Raw genomic sequence first — 26,187 nt, forward strand, 5'->3', positions numbered from 1 at the left:
AAAGAGTTTATATACACAGAACATACTGGAAAAGTTACTTAGATCTGAACACTCAACAGATGTGTTAATTTGCCACATACTGTTTAAAACTACGTGTAGGGAAAGAGTTGACAATAAGAGAGACAGTGAATTTCTGAGTTCTGAGTGATTTTAGAAGCGAGAGGAAAGGACCATTCTTCAGTCACGAGCAACAAAAGAATTCAGTGAGCTGATGAAAGATCTGGTGAACAGCAGGTTCTGTTTCAGAGTGGTAGATAATTAACTGATGAAACTGTTGCTCAAGACAGGGGCAGCTGATTTTTTTCCTGTGTTTACAGCTGTTCTGGCTCTTGGCCCTGGCCAGACTTTGCGCTGGTGGTACGTGCAGGTTTGGTGCAGGAATTGTGGAGCATTCAGCTGACCCACCTGGGCAAGTTCAGCTGGACATGATGTGCTGTGCAGTTGGGTCACAGTTGCAGAGGGAGAATGTCTGCCCTCCTCTAAACTGAGGGAGTTCAGAGGTTTTAAACACCTTTGTTTTCAAACAGGTATGAGAATTAATGAAGTCATTAGTTACAGATTGGCCAAATCCTTGCAGTTTCTGCAGAGAATACAGGCTAAAATAGCCTTTGCTGTTATGATACTTCTCCCCCTATGGAGATGAAGTTTTCTTTGTGTTCAGATCTGGATGGAAAAGATGCCAAACTCAGCCAACTCTTGTTACAGCTTGGCCTGCAGAGCTTGCTCCTTCCAGTCTTGCTTTTCAGTGTGTGTTCTTTGGAAGGCACTTGAGGAAGATAGAAAAAATCATTCCTGTTGGTTCTCCAGTGTTGTTGAGGAGGGTTTATTAGAAAGGGAAAATTATGTTTGTACCTGATGCCCTCAATGTTTCCAGGTCAGCTTGGAAGCTTGCTTGGTGTCCATCACTGTGCTGCTCTCTAAAGCAGTGAATTAAGATGATGGTCCTCGTGTCTCCGCTAAATGGAACATTATTGAGAGGGCTTATGCTTACAGTTCTTGAATTCTGAATTTTTCTGTTGAGTTAGACATGTTGAGTGTTGTCATGGCTAGAAACTCTGCATTTGTTTGCTCCCATCACTTCAAATTGGGACAGCTGAATGTTGCTAAACAAGTAAGTAGTGTTTTCTAGGCAAATTAAATGTTCTCAGCTCTTAGAAAACGTTTTCAATTTGAAAAGTAACGAAGGTTCTTTTGTCATCATGACATCTGTATGGAAAGATAGTGGGAGAAATATCACCTTATTCTACTCAAAATGAAATTTGGCAACTGCTTTGAGAATGTCAGGTTTCTGTAACTCTGCTTAACTGCTTTCTGTTAATAAAGATGTCAGACCTCTATTGCCTGTCAGAATTGCTGTAAATTGTTTTCTCATTGTAAAGAGTTCAAGCAGAGCAAAGGCAAGGAGAGGATGATACATTGAATTAAAGGACATGTCCTTTGAAGGTGTTGTTTCTCTGGGACATCCTCTGACCTTTGTGGTCATGGAATCTGTCAAGTGCAGAATGGCCCAGCTGAGGAGCTGAAATGAGTGAAACCACTCACAGCTAGAGAGGAACTGTGAGAGTGGGTTGAGGCACTGGAATAAGCTCTTAACCACAGAAATACAAGCTAAACAACCTGGCTGGCAGGCAGTGATGCTACCAAGCATACTAATTAACTTCTCTGTATTTTTCTTTAGATTTACAAACGAGACTGTCTCAGCAGAATGAAGGTAAACTAGCGTTTGATGCGAGTTGTAATTAGTAGGTCCTGTTGCAGATGGCTGTAAGTGAAATGCTTGTGGTGCAGAGTTTGCCCACACTGAGGCCTTTTTATTCTGGAGATGTCTGTGGGGAGTCATCTGTGATTGATTTTGGAGTGGAAATTCTTTGTAGCATTTCCTCTGGGTCGGGAACATTCCCCAGCCACGTGTTAGGCCAAGAAAACGTGTGGGGTGGTGATTGTGGGTTCAGGTGTGGCTGGGGGGGGGTTCTCCTTGCTTAGAGGGGTCATTTTGGAATCAGGAGCTGGGGTTACTGTCTGAGTTGTTCATTATCTGACTGCACAACCCTAAATGTGTGCAGTGCAGGGGGAGAGGGCCGTTATTCCAGCTCCTCTGGCAGAAGCTGCAGCCCGTGGAAGGCCACCTGTGGGACAGTGTTTGATACGATGTCATGGCACGAGAAGCAGCAAGAAATGACTAGTAGTAATTTCATAGTTACAGGGAAGGAGTTATAGATCTATCCTGCAGTTAAATAATCCTAATTTTTGTTGTGAAATGTTACCTATAATCTGCATTTTCAAGGGACAGAAGTGCAGATACAGTTTTGAAGTAAATTGAAGGTGCTTAAAACAGGTTTGAGAATTCACCAAGGTCTCTCTCCCTTGCTGTGTCAGCTGGGGAGGTGCCACTCTGTCCTGAGCTGCTCCTGAGCTTCCATGAGGAGCAAAACATTAAAGGTGCTGCTGGCATACACCTCAGGCAGACATTTCAGGTGCAGGTGAAGATGCATGTGTCTCTGCCTTTTAATGTTTAATTGGAAAATCTGCCAGAATCAATGTACAGGGTTATCTTTCCACTTTTCATCTTCAACTGTGGTTGATACATGCTGGGATTGATCAGTTTAAATGGATCTGTCATTGGTACTGTCTCGTTATGAGTTTTGCTTTCCTGCCTTCACTTTCTGTTTAGTCAGAGCTGTTTCTGCTGTGGCTGAATGCTGGGATTGTAAACAGATAGGAGGTGCTCATTTAAGTTACAGCCATGCATGGTGGGTTCATAGATATGGTAATGTGGTTTTTTTTTTCATTGCAACAGTTCTGGCTGCAGCTGCTTCTGTACAACCCCTTGCAACACAGTGCTTCCAGCTTTCCAACATGTTTAATCCTCAAACGTAAGTGATTTGTCGCTCTGTGGCATTTGTTGATGACTGTGACGTGTGAGAAAGGAGTGTGTTTGATGGGTTTGGGCTGGATTTTGTCTGACTGATAATCTGTGTCTTGTTTTTCTTGCCCCCATACAGTGAAGAAGAAGCTGGCTGGGACACAGAAATTAAAGATGATGTGATTGAGGAATGTAACAAACATGGAGGAGTTATCCACATCTATGTAGACAAAAACTCAGCTCAGGTATGCCTGGTTCTGGGGGACACTGAGCAGCTCTCAGCAGTTCTGTTGCTTGATTTTCTCTAGAGGGAGCATTGCAAATATGGAGTTTTTTCCCTAAACTGAACCGAAATTTCTTGAAGCAACTTTGCAGTTTGTCCAGGGTGTTGGTGGTTCCCTCCTGCTGTGAATCACCGTGTGTAACTGATGTGGGAATGAGCAGTTTGCTGCTGCTGCTGCTCTTGCAGAGGTACCCAGCTGAAGTTCTGTGGCTGAAGGGTAGTGACCATCCAGTTCAGGCCTTTGGCTTTTCTCCTGAGCTCTGCATTTCCCCCAAGTCAGGACTCACAGTTTGCTCTTCCTGGACAGCCCAGGCTTCACAGGGGACCCCTCCTGCAGCAGAATGGGGGTGTGCGGGAAAGGGGAGCCTCATCCCAGGCTTGGGAGCAGCTGTGGTCACTGGTGATATTAAAACCTTGCAGGGGACAGTCTGAGGGCCTGGAGCTAGAACAGGGAATTCCACATTCATACCTGCATCTCACATCGGTGAATGTGTTTTTCTTCACTGTGTTGACGTAATCTCCAGATTTAGTTCTCTCTTCCCTGTATTTCAGCTCTTAGAATACATAAACTGTGGAAGGTCTGTAAATAAATTTGGCCATCTGGAACCCCTTTTATAAAGAATTCACAGCCCAGACTGAAGTTCAGTTTTCAGATGGTCTGACAGGCTGATTTCTACCCTTCAGGCCCTGCAGGTGTCGTGTTGTGTTCTGTGCTGTTGTGTGAGGCTGGAACGCACCCTGCTGTCCCAGCCTGTTCAGGGGGGGTTGTTCTGGCCTGGTGATGCGCTTGGCACTCCCTGAGCGTTGCTGCAGCTGCCACAGTGTCACTGAGACACTTTCCCATGGGTTACAGGGGGTTCAGATGGGAGCTGCAGTTCAGTACATAAAACAGTGTCCCTGGCACCTTGTAATCTTCAGGATCACTGCTGGTATTGGACTGTTGGGAGGCAGAAACCTTTCCAGTGTGTGTGCCTGTTACTGTCTGAGAGATCACTGTTCTCTGACAGATTAAAAGACCCACCCAACAGCCCAGAACACACTCCCAAGCCCAATAAATAAACACCAAACAAAAAAATCATCACACAACCCCCTCGAAATGCACCAGCCCTCAACACACCTCGCATATGTTCTGAGGACATGGAGCTGCAGTTCTATTTTACATTAGAAAGTAAAGTAATCGTGACACACATTACTGTGTCATGAGTTAAATGTTTCAGAAAACTGAAACCCATTTTGTTACAGTAGCACAGCGATGACCCAGATATAAAACACCCACTGATATTTAAAAATACTGGATTTGAACCCAAGTTCCCTTGTGCTGTTCTGTTTTGCAGGCTGAGATCCTGGGCACGTTCAGGGCTCTGTCCCAGCCAGACTGGCACACTGAGGCTGTCAGAGCTCGTGTGCTGCACTGGGGGGGTCAAGGGAAACCACGGCTTTGTGTTGCTGTCCCTCATTTTGGGCTTTAGGCAGCCTTTGCAGGAGGGGGCTGAGAGCAGAGCTGTGTGTTCATTGCTTAGTGCCTTCATCAACAGCCCCTGAGCAGGGAATGAGCCTGTGAGATCAGTGGGAAGAGTTAGTACAGGCTGGCAAAGGCTGCTACAGGGAAGTCTGTTTCTTAATATATTATTTTCCTGAAAAACCTCTTTCAGCTAGAATCTGATCTGGTTCAGGAATTACTGATGGTGGTCTATTTTTAAGCAGGCAGCCAGAAAAATGCCACACATTACTGTGGGCATCCGTGTGTCTCGGAGTTGTGGGATGTGGTTGTTGGAGTTCTCCGGATTAGGGAGGCACAGTGCTTGATTTACAGATGGGAAACTCCAGGTATCTCTGGCCAAGTTCAAAGATCAGTCTGTCCTTCACCTTGGGGACCATCTCAGGCCTCCTGCCCTGCTGGGATGGGGCTTTCCCTTTGCCTAAAGACAGACAGATGTTGAAGCTCGTGTAGGAGAATTGTTACAGTATCAGTCTCCCTTGAAGTGCTGCATGTCCTTCCTGGCCTGGGGAATGGGGAGTGCTGGTCCCTGTGGAATGGGGCTGGAAGCTGGGCCTGGGGAGAGAGGGATGTGTGGCTGAGGACAGTGGCTCCCAGCCCCTGGGGACAGCCATGCCCCGTGTGCTGTTCTCTTGCACAGCCTTCAGGGCCCCTCTGGAGGGCTCTCAGGAGCCACCCCGGGCTCGGTGAGAGCAGATCAACTGCACCTTTGAGCTGTCTTGGGAAATCCTGCTCAGACAGATGTGCTGCCCTGACTGTTCCCGTGGGGCGGTGCCTGTGGGGACACTGCCCCCTTCCCCCGTGTTCCTCCTGTCTGGGTGTGGCCAGGGCCTGTCCCCTCCTCACCAGCTGCCTCCTGGTGTCTTGCAGGGCAACGTGTACGTCAAGTGTCCCTCCATCGCCGCTGCCATCGCGGCCGTCAACGCGCTGCACGGGAGGTGGTTTGCAGGTGGGTGTCTCACCCTCTCACCCCCACGCTCCTCAGCCCTGGCAGAAATGCCCAGTGACTGACGGTGGTTTTATTTGCTCCTGTGCCCAGGTAAAATGATCACAGCGGCGTATGTACCTCTCCCAACGTACCACAGCCTTTTCCCAGACTCCATGACTGCAACCCAACTACTGGTTCCCGTTCGACGATGAAGATTAATTTAGTCAGTTTTGTACATAGGTATTTTTTGGAGGAAGATTGAGTTATCTTTTATTTAGATAAAACTAAAGGAAAGGATTTAATGTCATTTTGTGTACACTTCCTGCTACCTTTAAAAATAAAACGAAGTAAGCAGAAATGCAGTGTGTTCATTCTCCCTAACTAGCATTTCCACTGTATACAAAGCTGTTGACTTCTTGTTCTGCCTTGTAATTCTTGTACATTGACTAAGGTGATCCGTAGGAACTGAGAAGTAGCTCATAGATAACAAGTTCTCTGTAAAAGGCAGATGGGACATAATGACATTTTTAATGTTTCACGAGCCTTTCTTTTAACGCAGTGAAGACGTTTTACATTTCACTAAATGTGGGTGATCTGCTTGAGGGGAATATCAGAGAGAGACTGGATGAGGGGACATATTTAGTGTTTTGTACCAATGGAAAATCCAAAAGGCTACTGAAAGCTGACTGCGGACAGCTACTCAGCTTGCTTTGTGCTGAATAATCGGTAAGAATAGAAGGATTGAAGGGTTTTATTTCTTGATGGTAACTTTTGATTAATGTATCTGTAAAAGTTTCTTTGTAAATACTGTGAGGTGTGTCTAAGTTTCCAAACAAAACGATCTCTGCATTTCCAGAGGAGTTTCCACGTGTGCAGTGAGGCAGAGCTGACAGATTCCAGCCAAGGCTGAAAAGGGGTAGGAAATACAGAAACGTGTTTTGTTCTGGTTGCATATAATCTTTGCTCTTTTTAAGCTCTGTGAGCTCTGAAATATATTTTTGGGTTACTTCAGTGTGTTTGACAAGACAGCTTGATATTTCTATCAAACAAAGACTTTCATATTGCAACAATCTTTGTAAGAACCACTCAAATAAAATTCTCTTAAAAAGGCCTTCATGAAGCTTTATTTCTCTGCTGTCCCACTGTGCCTTAAGCAGTGTGTGCTGAGGCTGCAGTGAGTGATGGGTGCTGTGTGAGGGCAGACGTCGGGGACACCGCTGTAGATACCCCAGGTGTGGCTGTTGAGGACTGGGCACAGCTCTCACCCTCCTCAGGCCTGCTGGAAGTTCATTGCAGAGCTGCCTCCCTCCTGCCCACCTCCACTCCATCATTCACAACTGGGGGAGAGTCCTGGGTTTGGAGGAATCTTGGCTTTCACTCTGCTTTCTGCAGGGAGCCTCCCTGTGCCCTTCCTCCCCCTGTCCTGCCTCCCTGGCCTTTTTAACCGCTCACAAAAACTGGCCAAAGGGGAGAGTATGGAGTGAGGAGGTTCCTCCTGCTGGGGGAAGGTGAGGCAGGCGCTGCAGGGATCCTGTGCTGTTCCCAGAGCACTGGGGGGATGAGCTGCTCTCCAGCAGGGCTGGGTGTGGCTGTGCCTGAGCCGCAGCGGGGCGAGGGACTGTCCCCAGCGCTCCGGGAACTGGGAGCAGGTGACTGGGGGAGCACAGGGATGGGGAGGGTCTGGGGTTTGTGACACAGCTGCTCTCTGGCTGTGCTGGAGCTTTGTTTTTTAGTGTCCAGTGTTAGTCCCCAGTGCCGGGTGGAGTCACAGGAGCTGTTCTGGGCTGACCCCAGGGCAGCAGGCTGAGAACAGGCTTTGAGTGCTGGATTTGCTTCCGCCTTAAAAACGGGGAAAAGGCACCTGCACCAGGTCAGGGCTGCTGTGCAGGAGCTGGTTCAGGCAGTGCTGCCACTCACCTCCCACAGAGCCAAGGCAGGAGCAGAAAGCAGCTCTGTTTCAAAAGGCAAGTACTGGAAGATTGCAACAGCACCCCCCGTTTCCTGGGTGTGCTGCAGGCAGCGCTTCGGGGCCAGGGAATGGGGGGAGGGATCCCCAGCTCTCCCAGGGAAGCACTGAGCACCCTGTGGGCCTGCTGAGGCAGGCAGGCTGTAGGAAAAGGCTCTGTCTCTGGGAGCACAGCTAGCACAGCTCCCACAGCCTGCCCAGGGTGTCTGCCCTTGGGCACCTGGAGCTCGGAAACGGGACTGGCTTCAACCCACCTTTTTTGCAAGAGGAGAAGAATTCCATCGTTAATCTGAATTAGCCAGCCAGTAAACCACCCTAGACTCAGGAATGCTTGAAGGCAATGGAGCTGCTCCACATCCACATGGGAATGGGAGCTGCCTGAGTGCCACAAAGAGACCTGTGTATGCTGTACTTACACCTGCGAAACAGGAACTTTAATGCAGTACAAAGGAGGATTAATTCTCATTGTCCTGGGAGCAAATGATGGAAGTAGAAATTTCGTAAAAAGCAGGTTTAGAATAGCAGAGCACGGAGGGTGGGGCTTTGCCGTTTCATGAAGAGCTCTCACTTCCAGGTATCTAAAGATTTTATTATGGTACAGAGCAGGAATGGCTGGGCAGGGGCACTCTGGGACACATCCCAAACTCGAGGCTAGCAGCGTATTCCCATGCCAATGGCCATGAATGTCCCAAACGTCCCACCGCTCTGCATCATCGTTTTGCCAACTCCACCCATCAGCTCTCGTCCTCTCATGCCAATCCTGGGATAAAGAAAACCAGGGAATTATACAGAAGCTGAAACCTGGCAGGTCACAGACAAGCAGCAGAAAACATGGGAGACACCCAGCTCAGGGTTCCAAACGCACCAGTCCTTCAGCCCAAATGTGTGCCGTGGCACCTCTGCTGCCCCTCGATAGTTTGTGGTGCCCCGTGCTGGAGCTACTGCAGGGGCTCCTGAGTGACCCTCACCAATGGCCCACCTGTATTTTCTCCTGCAGTGGAACCCTCCTGCCACACCACAGCAGGAACAGCTTTGCATCTTAGTGCCCCAAATACCCTTAATATGGGAGGAAATAAAAAATCTTGCTGCCCAAGTTTTTGACTTCCAAGAGAACAAAAAGAGTTGTCTGAACTAGTGTATTGCCATCCTCTCTGGATGCAATGGCAGTGTTTTTAATGCCACCAACTTAAAATTAACTTCCTATTCACTGCTGGAATATGAGAGACACCTGAAAGGCCTAAAAGTGTCCAGATGTGTTTCTGGTCTCCAGTTCTCACCTACCTAAGGTCTGACTGAAATCAAAGGAATTGTTCTGTCTCGAGAAGCTCTAGTGATATTTGGCTTTTAAGCACTGCAGTGACTTCAGAGTCTAAGGAATTGCATGCACTTGATTCTTAAAACATGAGATTTTCCCTCAGAAAGGGTACAGCAGAACCACTGCAACTGCTTCTTCTAAATCCCCTAAATCTGTATTTTCTGCCAACATCGTGACACTTAAAAATACCTTCTGGGAACTCAGATCAGAAAACTTCAAACTCCCACTGGATTAGACTTTGTGCCTTTTCCTCCTGTGATTAATCACAGGTGAAAATCCTGGAGCAGGAGGTGTGCAAAGTATGAAAGAGCTGACTGCAGTGGTTCCTTGTCACGGGTGATGTGCAAAGCCAGTCAGCAGTGCCAGAGCGAGCCCGAGCAGCGAGTGTGGGGTTTCCATGCTGGTGAGCCCCAGGGAAGGTGGAATGTTGTCCCTCTCTGATGCACAGTGGGGCTGCGCCCGCACTCCGAGTTCACACCTGGGGCCAGTTCAGTAAGTGCCCCTTTGCAGAGCGACACTGGGAGCCTGCAGAGCACCCCGGGAACCTGCAGGGCCAGGAGAGGGTGCACACATATCTGCACACACCGTTCATCCAGCTCCTCCTGAGCTGGTCCTCCACAGCCTCGGCTTCCCAACAGGTGTCAGGAAAAAGTCCATGGAACTGCGACCTCCTGGCACGGGGGTGACCCAGAGGTGACGCCCCACCAGGGCTGATCGGTGTGGCCAGTCTGGAGTCCCTGACAAGCTTCCACCCACAGAGAGCCCAGGCCCAGCCCCGCTCCCCTCCCAGCCCCCCAGCAGCGCCATTTCCCCCTGGCTGTCGCCCTGTCACCATCTGTGGTGGCATTTCCTCGGCGTACCTGAGGCAGGAGAAGGTGCCGAACAGCGCCCCTGCGGCCATGCCCACGGCAAAGCCCATCATGAAACCCATCTTTATTCTGTCGAAGCAGCTGGGCTGCGACTGCCCGTACGGGCCCACGGTCACAGGCATCTGGAAAAGAAAGGACAAACCCCACAGGCTTTAGGGCTTTGTGGGACAGGCCTGCACACCCACGGCGGGCTCGGAGCCCCCTGTACACTCTGCGCGGGCAGGAGGGACGGGCAGGGACTGACAGCCCCGCTTCTCCTCCAGGCAGCTCCTGCGAGCGCCGCGAGGCCGTCCCGGGGCCTCCCCTGTGCCCGTCCCGGGGCCTCCCCTGTGCCCGTCCCGGGGCCTCCCCTGTGCCCTCTGGCGAGCAGCGCCCGCGGCCCGGTCCCGGGGGCACAGCGAGCCCGCCCTCGCGGAGCCCGAGGCCACAGCGGGGGCTGGTCCCGGAGCGCGGGGGGTGCGGGCGGGGCCGCCCTCAGCTCCCCGTACCTCGCTGGGCCGCTCCGCGCTCCACCCGCCCCGCCGGCCCCGCTTCCGGCGCGCTCCTGACGGGCCGGAAGGGGCGGGGCGGCCCCGTGCGCGGCCCCGCCCGAGCGCGCGCCCGCCCGCCATGCTGCTGTGGCGGCGTCTGGCGGGGCTGGGGGGCGGCCGCGCCCCGCGGCGGCTCCGGACGGCACCGGCACAGGCACAGGGACAGGCACAGGGACAGGGACAGGGACAGCCACCGGCACCGGGTAAGGCCGCGGCCGGGCAGGGCCGCTGTCGGCGCAGGGACGGCCCCGCCGCTCCCGCCGGCCCCTGACAGCAGCTCCCCCCGCTCTTCTCCCCTCAGGGCGAACCGGCGATGGCGACGGTGCCCCGCGGCCGCTCTACATGGACGTGCAGGCCACCACCCCCCTGGTACGGACCGCGCCGAGCTCGGGCAGCCCGCGGGGCCGCGCTCACGGCTCTGTCCGGAGCGCTCGCTGTGCCCTGGGCGGCGGGGGACGGGACACGGGGACAGTGCGGGCACAGGACACGGGGACAGTACCGGCACAGGGACAGTGCAGGCACAGGGACACGGGGACAATGCGGGCACAGGACACGGGGACAATGCGAGCACAGGGACACGGGGACAGTGCGGGCACGGGGACAGTGCGGGCACCCCCGGGGTCCCGATCCCGGGAGGGCGGCGGGGCTCACACCGACCCTACCGGAGTGGCGGCGGCTGCGAGGGGCAGCAGGAGGTCAATTCGACCAAAATACCGGCCTGTCATTTCTCCTGACACTTCAAAACCTTGCATTTCTTGTGCTCAGAAGAAAGGCCATGTTGGACGGTGCTCGGAACGCCCTGGCCTGGGGGAAGGTGTCCCTGCCCACGGCAGGAGAGTGGAACAGGATGAGCTCTAACATGCCTTCCACCAGTCTGTGTTCTGTTTGCTCGGATGGTGCCGTTCTGTGATCACCTCAGTGCAGACCAGGGTTACTGCAAGGGCACAGAACACAACTGCCAGACGCTGGTGTTGTCCATAATGTGAAATCAATAACCTCATGTTTTCGAGATCTGACCTGAGCTAAAGCAAGACTCTGCAGCAGGAGTGCTGCTGTGCTGCAGTAGGGGTGCATGTCTAGAGGGGACAGAGATGCTTTTCCTGCTCTGTTTCTAAGGCTGGGTGCTCTGTGTCCTGCAGGATCCCAGAGTTCTGGACAGCATGCTCCCATACCTGACAGCCTACTATGGCAACCCCCACTCCAGGACCCACGCCTATGGCTGGGAGAGCGAGGCTGCCATGGAGAAGGCGAGGAAGGTGAGGCTTCATCTTCACAGTTGTGGTTTTCCTGCTGGCAACGAAATTCAATGTCAAAAGAACATCAAAAACAAGGAAGGAAAAAAGGCCTGTTCTCTGTGGGCTGGATTTATCAGCTTCCTCTTTGCTTTGCTTTAGTAGATTTATTGCAAGAAAAAATAGAATCACGGAATATCCGGAGCTGGAAGGGACCCACAAGGATCATCCAGTCCAACCCTTGGCTCTGCACAGGATCATTCCCAAGAGTCCCACCCTGTGCCCCAGAGGATCATCCAAACCCTCCTGCAGCTCTGGCAGCCTTGGGGCTGTGCCCACTGCCCTGGGGAGCCTGTTCAGTGCCAACCACCCTCTGGGGGAAGAACCTTTCCCTGAGATCCACCCTGAGCCTGCCCTGACACAGCTCCAGCCGTTCCCTCAGGCCCTCTCAGTGGTCACACAGAGCAGAGATCGGAGCTGCCCCTCGTGGGGAAGCTGCAGAGCCCTGGGGAGGTCTGATCTCAGTCTCCTGCAGCTGAACAAACCAAGTGCCCTCTGCTGCTCCTCGAGGCCCTTCACTGCTCTTGTAGCCTCCTCTGCACGTGCTCTTTAGTGGCTTTATATGCACATGTAGAGGCCCCTCAACCTGCCCCAGGACTGGGGTGAGGCCGCCCCAGTGCAGGACAGACCCCCCTCACCCTGCTGGGCCTGAGGCCCCCCAGGACAGGGCTGGGCTTTGGGGCTGCCAGGGCACTGCTGGTCCCTGTTCCAGCTGCCTCAGCCCAAACCCCTGACCCCTTTCCCCAGAGCTCTCCAGCACCTCATTCCCACTGTCTGTACATCCAGGGTTGTCCTGGACTTGCCCTCCTAGTGAGATTAGAGCAGCTGAAGTAGCAGAAACTAATACTGCATAGACAAAGATGCCTCAGGAGTTTTGGTTGTGATGCTGCAGTAGTTATGCTACTCGATATTTTATCATTCTCCTAATCTTAGGTGTGGGTCTTGGTGATTTTTTTTTTAAAGTAATATGTAATGGGGTTTTGCCTACTTAAATTTTTATCTCTTTTATGACAGGCTACTCCTTAATACCCCTCCTGCAAGGACCAGAGATTCCTTGTGTATTTTATAATAATGCAGATATTTAGACTATTGGACCTGTAGCATAACATTGTTAGGTACCAGCTGTAATCCCTTTGAGGCTCAGGGGGGTATTCTTGAAAACACTTTGCTTGTATTTTGCTGTGGTGAATTCACTGAATGTTTTCTTAACAATGTTGTATTTCTCTTTAAACAGCAAGTTGCAGATTTAATAGGAGCTGATTCACGGGAAATTATATTTACCAGTGGTGCAACAGAATCTAATAATATGGCAGTTAAGGTAAATTTATACTGATAGTTATTTATGATGTTAAAATCATGCTTTAAAGGACTGTATGCATCTTTGAACAGTTTAAATGGAGTAGGTAGCAAATATTTGCATTCCTGGACCTACTCCTTGTGATCCTCTGTTAGAAAAGTGGAGAAATACATGGAGGGATGTTTTAGTGCACAGGACATGTTTTTGAGGACAGTGGAAAATATTCAGTGTTTATCTTATGTGCACCAAATACAACATTTCTGCTTATGGAATTAAAATCTTCATCGTGTAATACAGTGGACATGCTGATTAGGAACTTTTCTCTGACAAAGGCTGGGTTGTGTTTTAACCTTTCCTGTGTGGTTGTTCAGACTTGTCAGTGAATGTGACTCCACGTAAAATGAATTATAACAAAGTAATGATTTCTTGCTTCCAATCGTGGCTTTCTTCAGTGGTCTGATGGCCAGTTTCTTGTTCCTGGATTGTGCCTGACAGGGTGTTGCAAGGTTCTATAAGTCCAGGAAGAAGCACATCATTACGACCCAGACGGAGCACAAGTGCGTGTTGGATTCTTGCCGCTCCTTGGAAACAGAAGGGTTCCGGATCACCTACCTACCTGTTCAGAAAAATGGGCTCATAGATCTGAAGGTGAGTTGTTACTGACGGACAGAAACTGAAAACAGAAGAAGTTTTTGCTTCAAATTAATGCTCAAGAGGACCTTGAGTCCGCTGTGACCTGTTAGTCACAATTTCTGTCCCTCTGCATCTTTCACCAGGAGCTGGAGGCTGCATTCCAGCCAGACACAAGTTTGGTTTCTGTAATGACTGTGAATAATGAAATAGGAGTGAAGCAGCCAATTCATGACATTGGTAAGTACTGTGTGGCTTCCAGATGCCAGCTGAAATTGCTTCTGCTTCATTTTACTTGATAATTTCATCCCCAAGTGGTACTGATGCAAAAGATGAGGTGTAATATAGTTAAGGAATAAATATAACAATTTAAGTATTTAAAAATAAAAACATAATGTAAATAAATAATACTGCTGTCCCAAATAAAAACTGATTTTAAAAGGGAAATGAGAATAAAATTCACTGCTTTTACAGTGAGCACTGCAGCAATTATAGCCTTGTGTAGATCAGCTGCAGTGTTTCCAGTTTCATTCTGAAATGTATGATGGATGAAAAAATTGCACAGAATAACTGGCCAGATTAAGATTATATAATATAACAGTTTATTGAGCACTTGTAGTGTTTAAGAGGAGAAATGTGCAGGATTTGGGGAGGGAGGGGGCATCACCCTTCCCCCTGGTATTGCCATACACAGTCATGAACCGTTGGTTTGGAGGCCAAGAGGCTGCTGAAGAGCCAGGTTTCTGGAACAGGAGGCAGGCAGGGGGTGAAGCGGGCTCTGAACAGGCAGCTGGAGTGACAGGGAGCTCACAGCAGTTGAAGGCAGAGCCTGGAGAAGCAGAGGCGTTGGAGCAGGGAGGGTGAAGGGGTGCCTGCACCCCCTGGATCCCTCGGGGAGTTGCTGACGAGGTTTCCCATGACAGCAACAAAACATACACCCCCCCCTTCTGTCCTGCTTTAACCCCAGGCAGCCCCCAAGCCCCAGCAGCTGCTCACTCACTCCAGATAGGATTAGAAGGGTAAAAGCCAGAGAACTCATGGCTTGAGATGAGGACAGTATGATGGGGAAAGCAAAAGCCACCACACAAGCTAAGCAAGACAAAGAATCGATTCCCTGCTTCCCACAGTTGGGCAGGTGTTGAGCACCTCCAGGAGAGCAGGGCCTCATCCCATGGAACAGTGACTTGGGAAGAGAAACACCTTCACTGTAAACATCCCCCCTTCCTCCTCCTTCCCCCCAGCTTTATGTACTGATGTCATGTGGTCTGGAATATCCCTTGGGTCACTCTGGGTCCTTGGCTGTTCGTGTGGCAGTACGAGAAGCAGAAAAGACCTTGGCTCTGTGTAAGCCCTGCTCAGCAGTAACAACAACAACAACATCACTGCATTATCAACCCTGTGTTCAGCACAAATCCAAAACACAGCCCCATCCCAGCCACTGGGAAGAAAGTTAACTCTATCGAAAGCAGCACATGTGAAAACATGGGTGACACTGAGCTCAGGCGGTAACAATGAGCACGTGTGACAATTCTGAGAACATTTTCAAGGCTGAGCGTTGCAAAACTTGGAGAGTAGAGGAAATGACATAAAAATACTTGGGAAATATAAATGTGAAAGCAAGGCTAGCTTATGCTGGAGCGGTGTTGGGAAGAAAAAGAATAAAGAAAAAAACATTTTTGTCCAGCTGTGGAGTCATCTCTGTGTGCAAACTTGCAATGCCTTATGCAACCATTTGTTCTTAAACTTGGTAGGTGTGAGTTTGGAAACAAACTCACTTCTTAAGAGCAGTAGACTTTTTAACTTCTCAGCTGAAGGAATTCACCATAGTCTCGCCTGCCTAAACCTGTGCCAAGGCATCAGCTGCAGCAGTCACTGCACAGCTTTAGCCACTTCCCTGTAAAGGAAACATCGCAGTCCTTTGTCACCTCAGAACTGGTCCGTCCTGTTGGTTAGATTCACTGATGCTTTAGGTGCGGTTTTGGAATCCTTGGGATCGTGGCAGTTGGATAAGACAACATGGGTTTGGTCGGTGTGTTTGCTGCAGGTGAGATCTGCCGGGAGCGGAAGGTTTTCTTCCACACGGATGCTGCGCAGGCAATCGGTAAAATTCCTATGGACGTCAACGACATGAAAATCGATCTGATGAGCATCAGCGGCCATAAAATTTATGGGCCAAAAGGTACTCACTGAAGGGCTTTCTGGGGGATTGTTTCCAGGCCTAACTTAAGCTAACTGCACAAGGTTAGAGCCGAAGACGTTATCTCTGGGCAAGGACTAAGTTCTCAGCCAGTAGCTTTGGACAAATGACAGACATAAATTTTCACAATTTATTGTGGCTGGAATTTGCAGCTGTTCTTTCTGTGTGACATTCACTCAGTAGGAGCACCAGGGCACATGAAAATTGGGTTTCTAGGCGAGGAGAGGGTGAGACTGACTGGCTGTCAAAACTGGCTCATCTAATCTGCCCACTGCAAATTGCTGCCACTGGTGAGTCTTCCTAACGAGAAGAGAGGGAGAGAACTCCTGGGACTGGTGTGGGCCTGGTAATCCAGGGAAAGGAGTTGGAAGTCAGTAAGGGAACTTTGTCAGTGACTGAGATACCTGCACATAAAAACTTGATTGCAAGAGGATGAACTTCAGCTGTGCACGGGAACTGTGGGAAGGAAGGGAAGTGAAGAGTCCCTGGGTGGCTGAAACTCTGGCAGCCTGAACGTGAGCAGTGGAAGCAAACACCATGTCCTAGAAAATAATACTACTCTGTACTTGTTTACTACATTTTTCTCCAGTTAAGTGTCCAGATGTGTGTTTGCTGGGGAAATAAGGACTGTGAGCAAACCTTGGAGTCCCTGTGTGTGATTTCAGAGCTGTGGGCACGTGGTAAAACAGCTCTCCTTGTTCCCAAGGGGTTGGTGCTCTCTACGTTCGCCGCCGACCGCGCGTCCGGCTGGAGCCCCTGCAGAGTGGGGGAGGCCAGGAGAGGGGGCTGCGCTCTGGGACAGTGCCCACCCCTCTGGCAGTGGGCCTGGGGGCAGCCTGTGAGGTGGCACAGCAGGAGATGGAGGTATGTGCAAGAAGGTACTTGTCCTGGGTTCCAGAAAATGATATAACAGCACCGCTTAGGGCTTGGGTTCCTGAAGTCTTCTTTTGTCCGTGTGCCTCAATCAAATTTGCTTCTCGTGCTTTGGCATTAAGTGAACTTAATGTTTTGACAACTTCAGGGGTGTTTTTGGGTAATTGGAAATGTTTTCTGAAGTTTCTTTCTTCTTGAAAAAGGAAAAAGGTGACAGTTTAAGGAAATAGCTTTATGTGCTTTTACTCACTTCACACAGGCATTAGCAGCATCTCTGAAATGATAAGTCATGTTTATATAATGTGTTTCGAAAAAATAAGCCTTCCCAGTCCATTATTGTACCTATAATAGGTAAGTTCAAGTTCTCTGCAGCTTTGCAATGAAGAATTGATTTTCTTTTTTTCCTGGCTTGGGCAGTGAAGTTTATTTGCTAGGTCTGGTGTCTGAGCCTCTGTGGGCTGCTACGTTGGTTTGGGGGCACCAATGTAACGTAAAAATCCTTCAGTACAGTGCCAGTGGGATGCATGGGCCAGATATCTGCACACACAGGATCCAGCTTCTTCCCAGGACACAGGCAGAATTCACCATCTGAGCTGGGCAGTTGTGGAAGCTGAGGCCACAGAGCCTGCAGAGTCCAAATTCTGCACAAGCCTCAGCTCTGGATTCTCTTCCTTGCCTGGCAGAGTCCTGGCATTTCTAAATCAACTGATAGCCTGGTTTTTTGTGTGCAAACAAGCATGAATTGTGCTGTGCTCCTGGGGCTGGTCCCAAGCCTTGCTGCGCTCTCGGTGCCAGTGACCTCACTCTTCAGTGCAGAACAAGACGCTGCACGTGGGCAGTTCTCACCGGGCAGGTTGCTGCTGGAAAAAGCTGAGCTCACACTGCTGTGTGAGTCCATCTCTCTGGTACAGTTGGAGAGCTGGGAAATAAGGAGCAACGTGCAGTAGTAGGTGCCCTTTCTTGTGGTGCAAAATGCATCGTGTTGTGCATTGCCTAACTTGTCTCTAAACACAACTCTCTGCTTTTGTGAAAGGCAGTTTGGCAGCTTGTACATGTAGGTCTTTCTGCATGGCTTGTGGCACCTTTGAAGACTGAGCTAGCCAGGAGCCAGGTGGTTATTCTCTTTTGAAACAGTCACTAGGGCAGGCAGAGTTTGCCAGTTTTAGTTTCAGCTGTGTTTTTTCCCCTGCCTGGCCAACCCCAGTTCCCCAGGGCCGCTCACAGCCGGCGACACGCAGCAGTTTGAGTGGGGTCAGGATGGCCACTTTCTTACGTGGGTCTCCTCTGGTTTCTTTGTTAGTATGACCACAAACGAGTCTCACAACTGGCAGAGCGGCTGGTGACCAAAATAATGAGTGAAGTGCCTGACGTGGTGATGAACGGGGACCGGGAGCATCGTTACCCAGGTAAGAGAGCCCTCCCAGCTGCCTGGGCCTCAGTGCTCATGGCCAGGGCTGAAAATGCAGGTGATGCAGGGCAGGGTTTGCCTGAGGTGTCAGTTGATGGATATTTTTTTTTCCTATTTCATTTATTTCTACATAGGATGCATCAATTTATCTTTTGCGTATGTGGAAGGAGAGAGTCTTCTGATGGCTCTGAAAGATGTGGCTCTGTCTTCAGGAAGGTAGGTGGAAGGTATGGGAAGGGTAGCACGATGTTTTGGAGAGCAAACAGCATCTGCTGATGGAGGTAAAGGCTACAGACTGGTCCCTTCTGTGCCCCATATTTGCATATTCAGTTAATGAGTCAGCCTGGCATTGATTGCATTCTAAGGTGGTATTTAAGGGGCACATTTCTACTGAAGGTCAAATTTACTCATCCTGAAAGAAAAAAACCAAACAAAACCACAAACAAAACAAACCCACCCCACAAAAACCAACCTAGAAATTCCTACCTGCCAGCCCCAGCCTTGCAGACTGATTACCTGTGATCTGATCAGCCTTGGCTTGTACTGGTGATTCTGTCATTCTAAAGGCCACCAGCATTTGAGCAGCTTCTGTCCTTCAGCAGGATTTAACGAATCTCGTGAGGCTGGGCAAGTCTCTGAGTTAAATCAGCTCACAGTCCCTGTGTTAAATGCAACAGCACAGAGACGATGGCATTTGCTTTTATGGAGTTCTGCTGACTACAGGAGTGATGAGTAACCTCTCTGTTATCAAGGCACTCCTGATGTTTATGATGATAGGAATGGAGTGTGAGGATGCCCCTTCCTTCCCTCACCTTTGAGAACAAAGCAGTCAGCATATCCTAATTAGAAACAGGTTGGCACGAGGAACAGGGAGAACAAGTCTGCACATGCCTTTGTCTGACTTGTGTCATGTGGAGATCTCTTCTGAGTCTCTGCTTTGAGCACCAGGGAGCTGTAAACAGCTCTGATTTGTGCTGCATGTGGCTACCTGTTGAAACTGAGTCCCAGGACAACCAGTTTTCCCCACTGCTTCAAGGTGAAAGTTTTCTCTACTGGCAGCTGTAACTGGATCATCTTGCTCTGGATTCCTCTGTGCACTGTTTTTCATTTATTTGTTCTGCTGCCAAACAGCAGCTTGTGAAGTCTTTCTTTTTCCTTATGTGCCTGGTGTGTTACCTTCTCTGGATAGTTCTGTCTTGGCTCCTTTGTCTTTTTCTCACAGCCTTTCCTTCAGCTACCTCCTAATCTGCATTCCCCCTGCCTCTCTGTGGCATTGTGTTCATTCTTGCTGCATTATCTGTGTTCTCTCTCCTTACCTTATGCTCCTAATTTATTACCCCCATTTCCCTTTCGTGCCTGCCCTTCTATTCTTTTTTCCTTCATCAGCAGAAATATCACTTTTCTTGCTTGTGGTTTCTGAGAGGCTAGGGAAGCTGATACAGGTTGTTGTAAAGAGTCACAGTAATAAGAAACATCTGTGAGGTGTTCTTTGTTGGAGGAGGTTAGTGCAGTGTTAATTCAGTGTAGGCTGTGCCTGAGAAAAGAAGTGTGACGTTTCCCTGCCTTCCCTTTCCCAGTGCTTGCACCTCAGCCTCTCTGGAGCCTTCCTACGTTCTGCGGGCGATCGGAACAGACGAGGACTTGGCTCACTCGTCCATAAGGTGTGTGGATTGGGCTGCCCTGATGTTTCCACCTGTTCTTCTGTTCCGGTTGAAGTAGGTGGTGGATTTGTTCCACCCCTCCACGTGCACGTTATTGTGGTCCTTACTGGTTTTCCTTTGGTGTAGGTTTGGCATTGGTCGTTTCACTACAGAGGAAGAAGTGGATTACACGGTGCAGAAGTGCATCCAGCACGTGAAGAGGCTGAGGGAAATGAGGTGAGCCATCCTCTCACTGAACACCAGGACTTCTTAGGGGTCATAGTCATGGGAAGAGTTGGATTTAGTTGATAAAGTAATGGTTTGCTTCGAAAATCTGGTGGTGTTTCTGTAAATCAGCAAGCGGTGTCCCCAGAGTGGGTGATGGGCCTGATCTTGACAGCAGAGACACACTGGGAAGGAAACAAAGCTGAAATCAAACCTTTTCACAGATCCTGCCTTTGTCAGAGAAAGAATACAAGTAGGGCAAGCACGTAGGGCAGTTCCTAGAAGGTTCTAATGCAGAGATGGCATTACTGAGTTACTGTATCGACAAGTTGGTTTATTCTGAAAGAGTCGTGACTCATCTGGACAGTGAAAATGTGAGGGCTCAGCCTGGGCAGAGATAGCTCCTGATTTCTCGTGTAATTGACCAAATTGTCTGGTTATTGTTGTTGATGATGTCCTGTGCATTTTGGGTAGCCCTCATTTTTCTGCTTTCTTCACAGCCCCCTCTGGGAAATGGTGCAGGATGGCATTGACCTCAAAAGCATTAAGTGGACTCAGCACTGAGAAAACATCACTATCCATGGACTAGATGTGGATTAAAATGTATTTTTCTGTACATTCTTGAGCAAATTATGCAGCACTTCTGTTTTCTGACACTTGCAGTTTGATGGGAGGACTGTGCTTTCTGATCACAAAGTCTAAGAAGCCAAAAATGAAACTAGTCTTTATCATGGAGAAAGGCAGGCTGATCCAACACCCACTGCGTTTCCACCGACACGCAGACGTTTATGCGAAAATGTGATTTATTCGGGAATGTATTTTCTGAGAAGATTAAATCAGCAGGTTCCTCCCAGGCCAGTGTAATCCTGGCCAGGGGTTGTTGCTTCTCAGTGTAACTCATGCCAAGTCGTTGTTGTGTTTGCAGCACAGACCTGGTGCCCGTTTGCTGTGTTTGAGGGGTTGTCCTGCACAGCAGTTGGGCTTTGCCTCTCTTTGTCCTGTACTGCTGGAAGTTCTAAATAGGAAGATGCTTGGCATCTCTAGAGGAAAGGGATGTCTCGGTGTGGCTATGTGCCTTCACAGATAAGTTGTATGTGCAGTTAAGAACAATTTTCTTCTGAAATTAAGTATTTTGGGCTGTTTTTCCTGGGTTTTGTGTTTTGTGTGTGTGTGTGTGTGTGTGTGTGCATTAATCCCAACGATCCTTCTGTGTTCCAGAGTTTATGATACAATCATGATGCACTTTGCTGTCCCCTCCAGTGTTTTTTTTCCATGCAATTTTACCTGAGTAAAGAAAGAAAAGTGACCTGGCTGGGGGAGGGGATAGGCAGGCTATGTCAGCTTTGGTGGCAGCAGCAATTTGGTGGGAGCACGAGTGCTGGAGGTGGTGGGGAGAGCAGACACGGTGCAATGTCTGAAGTTTGTGGGGTTTCTGTTGTTTTTTTTCTCCCCTTGTCGTGAGTCCTTTGGTGTTACTTGGTTCTCCTGTGGGCCCTTGGCTTCTGTCAGTGCAGGGAGCTGTGCCCAGCTGAGCCTGCATATCTTGTCTGAGGTAACAGGTGGCTTTGGAGCTTCTCTGTCTCACAGACTGTACTGTCTGACTGGAGATGGGAATGCATTCCCTGCACGTGCTGGGGGAAGCGTCTGTTAAAAAGGGTTTGATGAGATTAATTCATAGCAGTGTTTCTCCTCTCTTACCTTTGGTGACCTTTCCAGTAGGGGACTGAAGCCTGGATGACAAAGTGCCTTTCTTTCAGTGCACAAGCAAGCAGCTCTCAGATGAGTTGTGTGATTGATGGATGCTGTGTTTGATGCACCCCATGGACAGTACCTTCTCTTTGGGATGGAATCTACCTCGAGGATCAACTGTGTCGTCTAAAAGCCAAAGCTGAGTCTCACAAGGTGGATTGTGTTGCAGAAGCTTGTGCTTTTTTTTTTTTTTTTTGTTACTAAGGGCAGATTTAGTTGTTTTTAATGGAAAGCTAATCCTCAGTTGTTCTATTTGAAATTATTAGCTTTAGCAGTTTTACTGTTGTAGTGCTGGCACCTTATATTTCATCACATTTTTAAAATATCATATGCATAAATAGGTTTTAGCAGTGTTGTATGGACTCTTTTATCCTTGGGCCATATATATTTTCTGGATTAAGCATGTGGTAACGCTTTCCCAGCATGTTTTAGAACTGTATGTTTATGAAATTGTTCTCTGTCTTTCAAGAATGATTAAAAATTATAGGTAACACCTAAAGTTGGCTACTGTCAGTCTTTTCTGATGCACCTTTCTGGGGGAACCTTGCAGCACCACCAGTAAGTTGCTGAATTGCAGCTTTCATCGGGGAACAGGGAAAGATAAACTCCTGACTTTCTGCAAACACTGTCAGCAAGATTACATTTGACTTTTGAAGTGTCATTCTTCTCAAACTCTGTGCCTGATCAGGACTATTTTTTTTTTTTTAAATAGCTTAAAGTGTGATTATTTTGAGAAAAGGGAGCCCCAAATCTCGCAGATTCTGACCACTTCTGATGTGCCAAGGTCTAAAGTACAAATTCTACATGTAAAGTTTGGGGAAACTCATTCATAGTGGTAACAAATGTTTGTTTAAAAAAGTTTATGGGACAAGATGAGGAAAAATGTATAGTGGAGGTACTTTTCTCCATGACAGCAAGAAGTAACGGCAAGGAGGAACATCCAGTTTACCCCACTGAGTGCAGTTAAAGCCCTTGAGGGAGGGGATCCTCCATCCATCCCATTTTAATGCCAGTGGCATCTCCAGAGCCTGGAGAGGGGTCCCAGCTCCCAGGAGAGCAGCTGGAAGGGCAGTGCAGGGGAATTCCAGAGGCCTCGTGGAGGTGGGAAGGGGAGGCCACTTAAATGTCTGTGCAGAGGAACATCCCCTGGGGAACGAACAAGAGGGGTTAGAGCTGTGCACGTGCCTGCAGGGCTGTGATCTCATCAGCAACAGGGACAGGTGGTGGGATGGCTCCTGTGGCTGCAGGGCTGGAATGGAACATGCAGGCAGGCAAGAAGAGGAAGATCCATTGCCCTCTGACCAGCTGGAGTGCATGGAGCTCCACCTGGGGATGGATGAGGAGCTGACTAAAGAGCTTAGGAGTCAGGATTAAAGGGAGGGATAGGTGACATCAGCTATCAGGGATAGGTGGGAGTCTGGTGCAGGCCACCTGACCAGGGAGACTGAGCCAACAAGGCCCTCTAGAGACGAATAGGAACGTCGTCATGTTCACAAGCCCTGCTCCTCGTGGGGGACTTCAACCACCCTGACATTGGGGGGACAACCCAGCGGGGTACAGGCAATCCCAGAGGTTCCTGGAAGGTGTGGATGCCAACTTGCTTCTCCGAGTGATGGAGCAGCCAAGGAGGACGGGGACCATGCCACCTTATTACCTGCAAGGACAGGCCTGGGCTGCAGTGACCATGAAACGGGGCAGTTTGAGATCCTTGGGGCACTGAGGATGCCCTGGACTCACTGCTCTGGACTTCAGGGGAGCAGATTTTGGACTCCAGGGATCTGCTTGGTAAAGTCCGTAGGATAAAGCCTTGGAGGGAAGAGGAGTCCAGGGAAGCTGATTGATACTCAAGGATCACCTCTTCCAAAGCTCAGAAGTGCTGCATCCCAACAAAGCAGAAGTCAGGCAGAAACACCAGGAGGCCTGCAGGGATGAACAAGGAGCTCCTGGACCAACTCAAACACAAAAGGGAAGGAAGCAGAAGGTGGAAGTGAGGACAGGAGTACAGAGAGGTTGTTTGACCAGCCAGGAATCAGGCTAGGAAAGCTAAAGCCTTGGTGGGATTAAATCAAGGGCAGTAAGACAAGCTTCTATAGACACCTCACTGTTCAAATGAAGAATAGGGGAAAATGGTCCTCTCTGGAACAAAACGAGAGGTGCGTTTTACTGGGACATGGAACAGGCTGAGGTACTCCCAGACTTTTGCTTTGGTCTTCACTGGCAGGTGCTGCAGCCACACCACCTGAGTCACAGAAGGCAGAGGCAGGGACTGTGGGAATGAAGAACCTCTCCTGCAGGAGAAAATCGAGACCATTCAAGGAACCTGAAGGTACACAAATCCATGAGGAGTTGCAGCTGTGGGTCCTGAAGGAACTGGCTGATCCCTATCCATCAGTTTGAAAGCTGTGGCAGCCCAGTGAAGAAGTTTCCAGTGACTGGAAAATGGAAAATATATAGCCCTCATTTTTTAAAGGGGAAATAAGACCTGGGGAACTACACCTGCCTGACTGACTGACTGGCAGTTCTCTGTCTGCTGTGATGCCACTCATGGGCCAACTGTTTCCAGTCCAATTGTTCCTGCTAACATGTGAGCCCTGTGCTTTGAAATGATACAGTTTCCCAAGGCTGAGTCCCAAAAAGTTGCCCTAAGAGATCTCTTCTCTACCATGGACAGCTTTGATGACATTTCAGGCTGCTGAATAAGGTCCTGCGCTGCAAGGAAGCAAATGCCAGTTTTTAAAACAGACAAGCTTGAGTGGCTGGGAGGACTGGTCCCTCTGACAGCTCATCTGTCCAAATCAGTCACAGAAAAAGGCTGGTACAAGATGCTCTTGTAAGAAGCAAAGCTCATACTAATGAGCAATCAGAGGGGTTCTGTGCTGAGTAGGCACAGCAAAACCAACCAAGCATTTGATTCTAAAGAGTAACTACACAGGATCAATAAGGGACGTCGTAGCTGGCTGACAGGTTTTAAGTAGAGGTGGGGATGAGAAATGCAGGGAGTATTTCTGGGAGGCATCTGTGAGCTTTACTTTAAAATGTCCTGTGTAAATTTTCTTGCCCTAGTTGCATACCTAACACTCTTCTTCAACTTTGGTTTAGCGGGAGGAGGCAGATAAATTAGTGTGCTCCCAATGGTTTCCTAGTACCTAATAAAGGCAAATCCTTTTCTAATGCATTTTTTCTCTGCCTGCCTTCCCCCACATGCACGTTACAGGCATCACATTGGACACTGTTACTCATGATCCCCGTCCTTTAACCTTCTGCCTATCAGTGTTTTGCTTTCCTCACTTTCCTCCTGCTGTTGGTAACTAACTGCATCGTGCTGCTGACTCTTCTTTGCTGCTCTAGGCCACTTGGCACGCTCCTGACACTAATACTGGTACTAATACCAGTCCAGGATTTTGTTCCCTCTCATCCATTTTTACAGCAAATCTGCTCCTGTTAATCTTGAGTGAACTGGGCATTCTTTGCCTGTGAAAATTTGGGTATGGCTGAGAAGGCAGTTGGAGACTTGTTGGTGTAGTCTGTCAAAGGCACCTGTTCAAGACTTTGCTCCAAGGCGCAGCACAGACCAGGACACTGGAGGTGCAAAGATGTGCTGGGCTGCAGATGCTGGTCCTGTTTTTGTGTTTGTGGTTTTTTTTTTTGTTTGTTTGTTTCTTTTGTTTTGTTTTTTTGGTCCACAAGTAAACATCACAAGTCTTTCCACCAGACCTTATTTGAGTAACAAAAAGCAACATGGTAACTCAACACATTCCCCAAAAGCTGAAAAGTCTTAGTTTCCTTCTGACCTGGGACATTCCAGCGCTGCCCTTTTGTTACCCAAACCCGCAGCCCTGAGCTGGAAATGCTCCTGCCATCCCTCACTGCCACCATAAATACCAAATAGAATATAAAATCTGTAAAACCGAGGGTGATAGGGAGGAGATAAGCGAGTGTGGGAGTTTCTTGGGAGGGGATGAGGGTGGAAGAGTTTGGGAGTAGAAAGAGGGAATATCCAGGGAAACAAACGCTGGAGCAGGGGGTTATTGTGGTGCTGAGCACACCCCATGGCAGCCCGGCCCTGCTTCCCGTTGAGGGGTGTAAAACGACAAAGTTAACCGGATTGTTGAGCTCCCAAACCCGCTGCAAAGGGAGGCGGTGGTTTATTTGGATCCGTCTCTTACAGAGGGCTCCACGGGGGGGGTTTCCATTTCCATCGGGAATGGCCGGTGCTGCCAGGCCCGTGCCCTCAGTGCGGGAGCACCCGGGGGCCCTCAGCTCAGGGCACTGCGTGGTTACCGCGGCTGCGTTCAGTCAGGCCAGGGATAAACACAGCACGGGGCATCGGCCCGGGGGAATCTTTCATTTTAATCCTGCAACTTGCTCCTAAGAGAAGAAGTCAGCCGCTCTCAGGGTTCTTCTGTTCGCTTGGAGCTCAGTGCCCTCTCCAAGTCCACTTTCCCTCGGCGGCAGTATCAGTCACCGTCAGTGATTCGCTCCAGACGCGCCGGAGGACCGGGGGCTGTCGCTGTCGCTGTCGCTGTCGCTGTCGCTGTCGCTGTCGCTGTCGCTGTCGCTGTCGCTGTCGCTGTCGCTGTCGCTGTCGCTGTCGCTGTCGCTGTCGCTGTCGCTGTCGCTGTCG

At 49.5% G+C, this 26,187-nt stretch overlaps 3 protein-coding genes across 14 annotated transcripts in view; 2 read left to right on the top strand and 1 right to left on the bottom strand.

Annotated features, from left to right (window-relative positions):
• The window catches only part of RBM39 (RNA binding motif protein 39), a 28,323-nt gene extending 21,640 nt beyond the window's left edge, over positions 1–6,683 (top strand). For 7 of the 11 annotated variants that reach the window (XM_027902807.1, XM_027902809.1, XM_027902814.1 and 4 more), the window contains 5 exons: positions 1,679–1,711; positions 2,798–2,873; positions 3,003–3,108; positions 5,515–5,593; positions 5,684–6,683. In XM_027902807.1, coding sequence (XP_027758608.1) covers positions 1,679–1,711; positions 2,798–2,873; positions 3,003–3,108; positions 5,515–5,593; positions 5,684–5,784 — 395 coding nt within the window. In that variant the 3' untranslated portion in view covers positions 5,785–6,683. Of the gene's footprint in view, positions 1–1,678; positions 1,712–2,797; positions 2,879–3,002; positions 3,109–5,514; positions 5,594–5,683 lie in introns of those variants that run through there. The other 4 variants (XM_027902810.1, XM_027902811.1, XR_003573392.1 and 1 more) reach the window with 2 other exon arrangements.
• Positions 6,684–8,106: 1,423 nt separating this feature from the next.
• Positions 8,107–10,318, bottom strand: ROMO1 (reactive oxygen species modulator 1). The gene is made up of 3 exons (XM_027902819.1): positions 10,211–10,318; positions 9,714–9,844; positions 8,107–8,298 (listed from the first exon to the last, which is right to left on the bottom strand). Exons 2-3 carry the CDS (start codon positions 9,842–9,844, stop codon positions 8,190–8,192), a joined length of 240 nt encoding a protein of 79 aa, XP_027758620.1. The 5' UTR covers positions 10,211–10,318; the 3' UTR covers positions 8,107–8,189.
• An 8-nt stretch (positions 10,319–10,326) lies between these two features.
• Positions 10,327–22,057, top strand: NFS1 (NFS1 cysteine desulfurase). 2 transcript variants are annotated; one of them, XM_027902817.1, is made up of 13 exons: positions 10,327–10,455; positions 10,554–10,621; positions 11,392–11,508; positions 12,779–12,862; positions 13,337–13,489; positions 13,618–13,711; positions 15,516–15,650; positions 16,375–16,532; positions 17,842–17,947; positions 18,084–18,165; positions 19,527–19,610; positions 19,737–19,826; positions 20,315–22,057. In XM_027902817.1, the coding sequence occupies exons 1-13, from the start codon at positions 10,332–10,334 to the stop codon at positions 20,376–20,378; spliced, it is 1,359 nt and encodes a 452-aa protein (XP_027758618.1). In that variant the 5' UTR covers positions 10,327–10,331; the 3' UTR covers positions 20,379–22,057. The 2 variants fall into 2 exon arrangements, with proteins under 2 accessions (XP_027758618.1, XP_027758619.1); XM_027902818.1 differs by having other exon boundaries at positions 10,327–10,434; positions 10,551–10,621.
• Positions 22,058–26,187: the final 4,130 nt, after the last annotated feature.

This window comes from Empidonax traillii, unplaced genomic scaffold (genome assembly GCF_003031625.1).
Source record: "Empidonax traillii isolate 1590-97213 ecotype Southwest subspecies unplaced genomic scaffold, ASM303162v1 scaffold911:size244615, whole genome shotgun sequence".
NCBI classification, from domain to species: domain Eukaryota; kingdom Metazoa; phylum Chordata; class Aves; order Passeriformes; family Tyrannidae; genus Empidonax; species Empidonax traillii.